This window comes from Oratosquilla oratoria, chromosome 3, assembly GCF_046742065.1.
Source record: "Oratosquilla oratoria isolate Oo_2021 chromosome 3, ASM4674206v1, whole genome shotgun sequence".
In the NCBI taxonomy this organism is placed as follows: domain Eukaryota; kingdom Metazoa; phylum Arthropoda; class Malacostraca; order Stomatopoda; family Squillidae; genus Oratosquilla; species Oratosquilla oratoria.
In genome coordinates, this window is record NC_134779.1 from 42,872,745 (window position 1) to 42,884,443 (window position 11,699).

At 40.6% G+C, this 11,699-nt stretch overlaps 1 protein-coding gene across 1 annotated transcript in view; it reads left to right on the plus strand.

Annotated features, from left to right (window-relative positions):
• LOC143017835 (uncharacterized) overlaps window positions 1–7,527 on the plus strand; it is a 97,598-nt gene extending 90,071 nt beyond the window's left edge. The window contains exons 7-8 of the mRNA XM_076172775.1: window positions 4,868–4,966; window positions 6,005–7,527. Coding sequence (XP_076028890.1) covers window positions 4,868–4,966; window positions 6,005–7,446 — 1,541 coding nt within the window. The 3' untranslated portion in view covers window positions 7,447–7,527. The remainder of the gene's footprint in view (window positions 1–4,867; window positions 4,967–6,004) is intronic.
• Window positions 7,528–11,699: the final 4,172 nt, after the last annotated feature.

Sequence of the window (11,699 nt, forward strand, 5' to 3'; positions counted from 1 at the left end):
CATCCCCCACCCACTCCCTTCCATGCATCACAGCATCATCCATATACAACCATTCTCCATTGACCCCTATCTTCTGTCTTCTCCCTTCCTTCCTCAACAGACATTCCCCTCTTTCCCAATGCCCCTTTAACCCCATCCATCCATCCATCTCGTCCTTGGTAGCCCCCTCATGTTCACTCCCTCCACCTCTCCCTTCCACACCTCTTTTACTAATCTTTCTTCTCTCATTCTTTCCATGTGTCCAAACCATCCCAAAATTCTTTCATCAACCCTATCTCCCAGTTCCTTTTTCACCCCCAGTTTTCTCCTCACCTCCTCATATCTCCCTCTATCTACCTTGGTAACTCCTACCATACTTCTCAGGTATTTCATCTCAAATTCATTTAAATTCTTCCTCTCTTACATTCCATATTTCTGCCCCACACAGTGCTGTTGGCACAATCACCCCATCATACAATTTCCTCTTATCATCCATTTCCAAATGTCTATTTCTCATTACATTTTTCAACCCCCCCAATCTACATTCTACCTCCACTCCTCCCTTTCCTGCTACATTTGACCCCAAAAATCTAAAGCTGTCCGCTTTCTCCAGTTTCTCTCCCTTAATACTCACTTTCAATTTGCTGCCATCCTCTCCCCTTGTACATCTCATCACCTTACTTTTACTCACATTTATCTTCAACTTCCTTCTTTCACACACCTTCCCAGACTCTGTTACTAACTTCCTTAATCCCTCCTCTGATCCCACTGCAAGCACAGAGTCATCAACAAATAATAACTGGCTTATCACCCATTTTTCTCCATTATTTTTAACCATTTTTCTCCATTATTTTTAACCATTATTAGGGTTGATGAAAGAATATTAGGATGGTTTGGACACATGGAAAGAATGAGTGAAGAAAGACTAGTAAAAGAGGTATGGAAGGCAGATGTGGAGGGAGTGAACATGAGGGGACGTCCTAGGATGAGGTGGATGGATGGGGTGAAGGAGGCTTTGGGGAAGAGGGGAATGTCTGTTGAGGAAGGAAGGGAGAGGACGGAAGACAGAGGTGAGTGGAGAATGGTTGTATATGGATGATGTTGTGATTGCATGAGGAGGAATGGGCAGGGGGGTGGGGGGTGGGGTAGTATGTGTGAGTAAATTTTGACGCAGCCCGAAGGGATTTCTCCCCGTCCTCTCCTTATATGCAAGGGGGGACGGAGAGGGGGGGTCGCCGATTAAATGAAGCGGCCTTGCTGTGGATGTGCTGTGTCTTGCGACACTGCTTCTGACCCTGGGCGGTGGGCTGGGTGCTGGGATGACCCGTCATCCAGGAGGTGCTCAGATGAGAGGATGGGTGGGAGGGGTGTGGAGTGTATTTAGGGATGAAATGGGTGGGAGTGTTTTTATGCCTTTCCCTTTTTGGCTACCTCCCTTGGAAGGGGGAAAAAGCCTTGGTATATGTATGTATGATTTTTAACCATCTCCAATCCCTGTCCCATTACCCTTGCATTTACCTCTCACACCACTATAAATTGAACAGCCAAGGTGACATAACGCATCCCTGGCGAAGTCTCACCTTTATCTCAAACCACTCACTCTCTCCATTTCTAATTCTAGCACAGGCTCTACTACTCTCGTAAAATCTCTTGACTACTCTTAACAGCTTTCCTCCTATCCCATATACCTACAATACTTCCCATAGTGCCTCCCTGTCTACCTTGTCATTTAGCGATAGTTAGACCCATCCTTGACTATGCGGTACAGTTTTGGACTCCGTCCTACAGAATGGACATAAATTCACTAGAATCAGTACAGAGAAGAATGACCAAAATCATACAGGGACTCGGAAATTTGCCTTACGAAGAGAGGCTTAGGCACCTAAACTTACACTCTCTGGAAAGACGCAGAGTGTGGGGTGATCTAATAGAAGTGTTCAAGTGGATCAAAGGCTATAACAAGGGTGATGCAAACAAGGTCATCAAAATAAAACAACAGGGCAGGACTCTCAGTACTGGGTATAAACTGGACAAATTTAGATTTAAGAAGGAAATAGGCAAGAATTGGTTTACTAATAGGGTGGTCGACAAATGGAATAAACTTAGTAACCATGTGGTAAGCGCTGAAACTATCAGTTGTTTTAAAAAACGATTAGACAACTTTATGGATGGGGATGACAGGTGGTGATGGATACGGAGCTGCCTAGTGTAGGCCTTATGGTCTCTTGCAGTCTCCTTTATTCTTATGTTCTTATGTTATGTTCTTAAGCCTTTTCCAAATCCATAAAGGCCCAAAAAACATCCTTACCTTTTCCTAAAGCTTTCTCACATATCTGCTTTACCACAATAATCTGATCCACACAATCCCTACCTCTCCTTAACCCATACTGCTCCTCACCAATTACTCCTTCTGTTCCTCTTCTAATCCTCTCGATCAAAACCCTTCCATAAGCCTTCCCAACTACACTCAACAAATTGATCCCTCTGAAACTACTACACTCACACTTGTCCCCTTTTCCCTTGTAAAGTGGAACTATACAGGCACTCCTCCATCTACCCTCTTTTAGACAAACATTGCAAATATACCAGAGCATAACTCCAGTCTTTCCACAACAAATCCATACAAAAATGTGTATACACTGATCACAAAAGAAATGGTACGAGACATCCCAAACAAGTCTCCAATAATACATCATAAGCCAAGAAAAATAAACAGCCCAAAGACATACAAGAATCCCGGGGACTAATGATGGGTACCTGCTAATGGTGGCCCTGTAAGATAGGTAGAGGAAACAATCATCTTGCTATCCATTTTCAAATTTCATCAACCCCCTCGTATTTATCTGGTGGTGTCAGCACCAAGGAATGGAGACTATCTCTGGACTGAATCCAAAATGTCTCTTTGTTGTATGTCTTCTGCCTTTTCACATACCGAAAGCTGGAAAGTGGTGATGCTTCCCTCCTACTACTACTTTCAGCTGGTGACATAGAAACAGTCTCCCCCCCTAATATAGCACAGATGACAGTACAAAACTTCTTTCAAGAGAGGTCTATGGGAGAGCCTGAAGACTATTGTCCGCCATTGTGGGGCTGTAGATTTCCAGTCAGTGAAACTTGAGACAGCAGTTATTATTATTATTATTGAAAGAATCACTCTATTGTATTTCTAATTGGGTTCCCAAACTCACCATCCAGCAGTGAAGCAATAGTAACACATAATTGGCCTGGCTCCCGATATGCAAATGACACAGAAGACACATACATAACAAAGGGCCTTCTCCCCCATATAAGGGAGGTGGTCATGTCTAAGCATATACCCTCCCTACATCCATTAAAGCTTGTTCATTGTCCCTCCTATCTTACCACCTCGTTGATGAAGGATCATCCCTGTCTCCTGCCACACTGGTTGGGTCAAAGTCAATCCAGTAATGCTGATGACATGGAACATATCTTTTTCTGTTTAGCTTTTACTCAACATAGACATCAGTACAGTATTTCTTCTTAGATATTTGTGGGCCAACCTAGTAGCCATTGTTGAACTCTGTGGAGCTGTGGATCCCTTACAAGAGAGATCTGAGGCAACAGATTGATCTTGCAATGGGAGTGAGGCTTGGGTTTTCAGGACTTTAGATTGGAAAAGCTAATAAAGTGTGGTGGCAGACTGTGATTGTGATGCAAGTGTGTGTCTACTTATGTATATATATATACACATATTTTCTTTTGTCTTCTGGCTTTCTTTATTGCACGAGGGTAGCCTGATAGAACTGGGTCTTATTATTCCCCAATGCTTTCCATTGACTTTACAGAGTGCATGAATATCCTTGTCTCAATATTTAGCAGGTTTACTCATTATCATGTTTTATTTCCTGCATGCCCCAAATCCTCGAACAGCTTTCAATGACATATTCACTCTCAAACTTTTTTACATCATAAATGTAACCCTTGGTGCTATCCATTTGTAAATTTTCACTTAAAAGATGTACAACTAAAGAGAATATGGAAACAGAAGGGGATAGAGTGAGCTTGAGAGAGAGACCAAGAATGAGGTGGATCGATGGGGATGAATAGGGCTTTGAATGCACGTGGAATGTCTGTCAAGTTGGAAAGGGAGTGCAAAAGATAGGAGTGAGTGCAGATTGTGAATGGTTGAAATGATGAGACAGCCCAGAGGGATGTTGTCATCTGTTTCATAAGTTATTCTGATTGGATGGAGAGGAGGTAGATCATATAATGAGGAGAGATGGTAAACCAGCTCTGGGTGTTGGGCCCTGCAGTAGTGGAACTATGCCTCACTGCATTGCCTTTGACCCAAGCAGTGTGATGAGGACCAGGGATGACCCCTCATCCCAGAGACACTGAGATGGAAAAAGGGGTTTAAACGAGTTATTATTGTGAATGATATGACCATTGTGTCTTAGTGGTGGTTTCTTATAAATTGTAAGAGAGAAGTTAGAGGAGGTTAGTATGAAAGAGCGATAGTAGAAGTTAAAAGTGATCAGCTTTATCTGAGTGAAGATTAGTCTCCAGTCATAAAAGGAATTTGTGTGATTCTGGTCCAGAAGGGTGTTACTAAATTCCCCTAAAACATTGACTGCTTAAAATTTGCACAGTCACTCCACAGAAGACACAAAACATGACCAATATCCTTACTGTACAAACAGTTCACATTTTCTTTTGAATGGTTTGTGGATGCATTGAGTTGTAGATCTCCTGCAAGAAGAAAAAGAAGGCTACACATTGACTGAGTGAATAAATTATATATTTTTTTACGTTTTTATCAGGTTATCACCATAAAGTTAAAAAAGTTGGGAGAAGAAAGCATATGTATGTATATATGTATTTGTTTACACATGTATGTATGTACTTGAATTGTTTCTTTATTTTGAAGGTGGTGACTTCTTTCGTCGAAATAATAGTCTTCCCATTGGACCTAGCAGCAAACCTCCACCCAAACCAGCGAGGCTAGGGTCTGACCTGTTTGGGAAAGGTGGGTGCTTTCTACAGTACTCTTGTGGAGAGAGTAACTGCTCCAGTCTGCACATTAAAGGAATTTCTGTGTGGTTTTTGGTTTTGTGCATGGGTTCTTCACTCACACCTGAGGGATGTCAGCTTATGAGCTGATATTTTCTGATCAGAAGTATGAAGATGTAAACTTGAATAGCTTTTTGATGTATGGCCATAAAAATAGAGCACCATTCATCTGCAGCAGATTGTCTTAAATTAGTTATAGTTTCTGCGCATATAAATGAAATAACAAACTTAACTGAAATGTCTTTTGCTAACTTAAATTTACTAATCACTCATTGTTTTTTTATGTTAGATAGTTCATGCTTAAGTTTTATTTTGACCTCCCATGTGCTTTTATGTTACTACATTTTCTCCTTCCAATGTTCTGCATTTTCTTCTTACATGTCTCAGGTGTGAGGACAGGACTGAATCCTGTGTGAGCACCTTGGCCTATTGTGCACTTTATAGCTGTCATCAGTCTTTCTGTGAAGAGTGTTTGCTCTCTTGGCCTCGCATTCTTTGTGGTAGTAGAAATAGCATATTTGGCCTTATGATTTTCTCTGTGTATTCATTTCTCAAATTGATGTTGGATATTCTTTGCTAAAGCACTTGATCATGGAATTTATAAAAACGTGTGGGGCATTATTTGAGCTTTCAGGTAATTTTGTTATCATTGTTTGGTGTGGAATTCAGTCTTCCTGTTTACTCATTGGGGGAAACCTGGCATGCCACGAGGACTTTCCTCCTCTTTTACGCAAGTCCTCCAGTTGATAAACCTTTTACATAAGATGCAAGTGTTATTTATTCGTTTATGTAATGATTATAAGCCTCATAATCTTCTCAGTGATGCTTATGTAGGAGTAATTGTTAGATAGACAAATAGTGATTTTTTTTTTTTTTTCCTCTAAATATTTTCATGTTTTAAGAAGAGCATAGAATAGTTTAGCTAGAACCAGTGTCTTAGCAAAACAGTTCTAGGGGTTAGGTATGATGTAGTCTAACAGCAGGTGTATTGCAGGTGCTGTGTCAGAGGTAACTCCTGTGAACTCAGAATCCCACCTCCCTCCCCTTCCTCCCTCCCCCAGAAGTCCTCCCTCCAGATCTCCCCGTGTTCTCCCTCGTTCTCCTTTAGCCTCTCCCCCTCTACCCACTGTACCTTCCGAACCAGAACCTGACAACCTTTCCTCCTCACCCAATACCTTAACATTCTCTAATCTAACTCCCATCGACTTGACTCCTACCTCAGGGCGAGCCAGGGAGTCTGTTCCGCCATCTTTCCCTCCTCCACCAGTGCCTGAAGATGATGCAAGCCCCCCTGTGTCCTTTGTGACCTTGGAAAGTCACACTCCAAAAGAACCTCAAGACCAGAAGTTACCTGTCAAGGACGAGTCCGTCACACTTTCTCCTTCACCAGGTTTCTCAAGCAATTCTGGATCTAGTGGATTCTTTGGAGAAGATTCAATTTCCCAGCCTTTGAACCAGTCAGACCCCAAAATAGATGAAATAAGTTTGTCCAGCTCGGTATCTTCTAGACCTGAACCCGATTTGTCCTTTGAGAAAGATTTTATTGAAATACCAACCAAGCAAGAGAGAGAATTTATTGAAATTCCAACAAAACTGGAAAATGAATTCATTGAGATTCCCACTAAAGAAGAAAAAGAAACCATAGAAATTCCCACTAAAGAAGAAAAAGAATTCATAGAAATTCCGACTAAACAAGAAGAGAATTTCATTGAACTCGCAACTAAGCAAGACCATAATTCAGCCATTTCAGCACTAGAAGAGAAAAATAAAACCCCTGAAAAGAGTTCAGATGAAGGTCCCATTCCAGCACCTAGAAAGGAAAAACCTCCAAATTTGTCCCTCAAGTGCAACTTGACCCCAACCTCATCCTTGAGCACCTTTGATTCCTTCCACTCAATTCAGTCCTCTAGTTCAAACAGTCACCTGGGCAGTGCTCTTGCTGCTGCCTCGATCTCTTACCTGACTCCTCTTGTTCCTTCCTCACCTGCTGTCGTCCCGCCTCCATCGCCCTCTATCATGCCTCCTCCGTCAAACATCTTTGGACCTACTTCTCCTGCCCCTCCTCCTGTACCCGCAGATCCTCCTCCAACCACTTCATCCCCTACAGTTACATCTTCCTCTCCAGTCTCGTCTTCCTCTCAGACCTTGTCTCCTAGTACTGTTTCACCTGCAAGTAACACTGTTCCTGTCACTTCAGCCCCACTAACCTCCTCTGTGCCACCCACACCTGTAGTAGCTACCTCCATCACCACCACCTCCCCCATAACACCTTCCCTGCCTCCGACACCTGTGACCACCTCGACTCCAGCCCCGAGCATAGGAAGCAAGCCAAGTACTGCCGTGGTACGTTCAGGCTCGCTGCATGAGAAACGGTCCTCAGAGCCCAGCATAGATGAGTGGGAAAGGAAGCTCTATGGGAGAAATGCTTGTGAGTAGCTCGACATTTGGTATCAACATTTGTTATTTGGTATCAATACTTTTGGCTCAATAGGACACTTAAAAGGGGGTGCAAGAGTAGATCCATCCTAATTTGGATTTCCTTGTAACTTGTAAAACGTACACGGTATCAATATCCTCCATAGGTATAGAACAGAATTACAGATTCCCTTGAAAAGTGCAATCACAAGTTCCCTGTACAAAATTGTATTTTCTGTAAAAGCTTTACTATAAGTGGTGATTTTATTTATTTATTTATTTTTTTTTCTCCAAGTTTGAGTGGATTTCTGTAAACTGTGTGTAAGAAAAGGGCTAGAACCATTGTTTTCTTCAAAATTTTGATTAAGATAACATACTTATTGTTCTGAAATAATTTGGAGTAAAGTATTTGTGATTTGTCAGTTTAATTCTTCATTTTTTTTGTTTAATTATGTTTTTTCTTAATGATAATGATAATAATGATAATGTTTCAAAGACTGTATATAAGAACATAACCAAAAGAAAATGTTTGTAAGTTGTCTACATTTCAAATTTGCTATAATTGCATTTTGTGGGTAAAGTCTTTGAGCTGGACTCAAGGTCATGGCATTATTAGTTTTACATCATTCATGCATGAAATGAAACCATTGATTACGAAAGAAGCATACACGAGAAAACAAACTATAATTTCACTTGTATTTGAATCATAATGAAATAACAACTTGTTCAGAAAATATCATAAGAGTAGGTAATTATTGAAATTGTTGTAATATGGTATGTACATACAGGATAATGTGTACATGTACATTATCAAATCTGATTATGTGTGTGTGTGTGTGAGTGAGTGAGCAAGTGTGTATCTACCTAATTATAGTATACAGGAAAGGAGCAATGCTCATTGTGTCTCTTCTCCTCTCCAATTTACTATACCTAGCTTCAAATTTACAGTATGTATAGTTCCAACATAGTCTATATCCTTTATTTCCAATTATCATATTTAGATTTGAATTCATATAGTGTTCCAGATTGGACTATATCATCTAATCTATTCTATTCCAAGTATTTATGCATCCCCTGAAAGCAGTGGTTCTTAACCTTTTCCAGTGCCCGTATCCCTTGATATCTCAGAAAATTTGCTCGTACCCCCATCCAATACAAATACAATGCAAATATATGAAAAGGATTAGTGATACAAACCTTGCTTTGCTTTCTCATAGTAAATATACAGTACCATTGCACTGGCTATCATGTCTCGTACCCCCAGGTTTAAGGTTTCGTACCCCTTGGGGGTACAGGTACCCCAGGTTAAGAACCACTGCCTTAAAGCTCTCCTATCCCTAAACAAGAGGTCTCTTCTCTCATTTGTAGTCTATCCCCATTAGGAATGCTGTCGTCATATCACCTCTTTCTCTTCAATCTTTCAAAGTTGGTAGACCCACTGGTTTTAGTCTCTCCTTGTATTGTTTATCTGCCAGGCTGGGGACCAGTTTGGTTGCTGCTCTTTGTATTCTCTTAATCTTAGTGATATCCTACACTGTGTGGTGATCATACCACTGACTTGCATTCTAGTCTTAGATGGATCAGAGTTTCCATGAGTTTTTTCATTATCTTTTCATCCATGTAGTGAAAAGCCTCTTTGATCTGCTGCAGTAGTCCTTATATCTCTCCCACAATCCTGTTGATATGTCTATCAGGTGACAGGTTGCTTTATATCAACACTCCTAAATTGTTCTCTTATTTTGGTTTTGTAATGGATTCAATTCCCAAGGAATAAGAAAAAATGGTCTTTTGCAGTTATTGCCCAATTAGTTAAGTCTCTTTCTCTTGTTCGCTCACTCACTGTCTCTTGCTTTCTCTGTCTCTCTTGCTCTTTTGCACTTTCTCACTCTTTCTCACTCTTGCTCTGTCTGTTTGTCTGTGTATGTCTGTGTTTGTCTGTTTCTTTCTGTATCTCATTTCCCAAGGCTAAGGTGTTTACCCTTATTTGGATGAGTGACTTGTACATAATGGAGAGAAATGGTGAGGTTGACAATAGTAATAATTATTGTTTTTAGTTTCTCTGACTATGAACCCACAGCCCCATAATGGATGGCAGCAATGGTCCTCTGAGGTCCTCCCAAACATCTTTGTGAAAAATCAATGGACTGTTGTTTATGTTGTACTAGTGTGAGAACGTTTCTCTTTGTGCCTTGTAGTAGTGGTAATAAGAGGGGAACAGTCACCAATTATCAGCTCCCCTTGTGTGAAAAGGCAGAGGAAAGACAATCAAAGTTGATAGAAATCCTCGGCCCAGTCTGAGACCAAGCGTCAGTTCTCATGGGACACCTCTAGATAGAGGTGAGGATGTAGATGGGTTTTGAGGACAACCCATCCTTGGTCCCTGGTCGAATTGAAAAAAGGAAAAGAAATTATAACTGGAATGCAGTCTGGTGTAGGTAAAACTTTTTGATTGGTAGTTAGGAGTGTGTATAGTGGTGATCCTGAATGAAGAAATAGAATGAGAAGTAATACTGAGTTTGATAGATTCAGGACAAGTAGCTAGACCCCTGAAAAAGTATAGGGAGGAATTTCAAAATAAAGGAAGGTATGCTGGATAATATTCTGGATGTGAACTATGTATGGAAGTGGTTTGTAGATGTTGGATTGTATATGGAAAGGTATAACTTGGGAATGTAGACTACCTTGAAAGTATATTACGTAATGGTATTTACCTAGTTTTAGTATACAGGCAAGGAACTATGCTTGTTGGGTTCCATCTCCTATGCTCTAATATTTGATCATACTTAGCCTCAAATTCATGTACAGTTTCAACTTAATCTATATCCTTGATTTCCAATTATATTTAGATTTAAACTCTTGTATTGATTGAGCTTGGACTGTGTCACTTCCTAAGCTATTCCAAGCTTATGACTGTGTAAGATATTAGAGATGGTAAAAATATGAAGAAAATCTAATGGTGGAGGAAAAAGATTAGTAGTTTTGAAAGTTTGAACATAGAAGAAATGGAAAGGGAATTCAGCAGAGAATATGACTTAGAGGAAAAGGAGGATGGAAAAGGAAATGGAGGTAGTGCAGTAGAATGCATTCATATGAAAAGGATAAATATGGAAGAGGAAGTACAAAGAGAACAAAAGGTTCAAATGAGATGAGAGAGATTGTGGAAGAATGGCAAGGAGAAGAAAATTTAGGAGTTGCTAACATCATGTGCGTGAACATTTGCATGCAAATGTACATATTGTATGAACATGAGTGACATGAGTTTTTTACAAGAGGAGATTCAGCCTTCCATATGGAAAGAAGTAAAGATTCTGTCCATATTTAAAAACAAAAAAAGGCATTGACATGTGGACCTACCAGAGGAGATGCCATTGTAGTGGAAGAGGCAAGACTGAGCAACAATGAGAGCAGCAAGATAATACTTCAGTCTGCAGCACAGGTTCCTTGCACCATTCACCACCTCCACCTAGAGGTGTGGCCCCAAAAGGCAGTTACCTGATCTCTGGAACAGACTCTCTCTCACTCTTGAACTTCTGATCTATCCTCCCTAACTTTTTCACATAAGGAGGTCAGTACTCTGACGCCTGCCCTCGCACCATCTACCCAGCAACATCACAACCAACCCAAGCCTCTACATTTGCTCAACTAGTACACAGTGAACTGGATCTGCTGCAGCCAGCACACTCGTACCTACATCTAAAAACACTTCCAAGAATATTCCAACACAGAACAAGCACAGATAAACATGTATGGATGTAATGTGGGGTATTGTAGTTAGGCTGTTGTAGTTAGGCTATTGTAGGTGTTTGAGTAGAATACTGCTGGGTTTTTTCTCCGTTTTGCATTTTGTAGGTTGTTTAACCACTTTGGTATGATGATGCCACTATAAACAGATGACATAGAAAACTGCCCCCTGTAAATACAACACAGACAACAATCCATAGTTTCTTCTCCAGAGATATATGGAAGGGACCAAGAAATTAACAGTCACTGTGGGGCTGTGGGCTTCCAGTCAGTAAAACTTGAGGTGACGGTTATTATTATTATAGTACAATAAATGCAGGTGATGCTTTGCTGTGTTGCCTCTGATCTGAGCAGTGTGGCTGGACAGGGATGACCCTTCATTCAGGAGTTAAGATGGGGGAGGACAATGAATTGGTTTTTGGATGGGTGTAGGGTGCAGCCACCCCCTTATAAGGGCCTTTATATATATATATATATATATATATATATATATATATATATATATATATATATATATATATATATATATATAT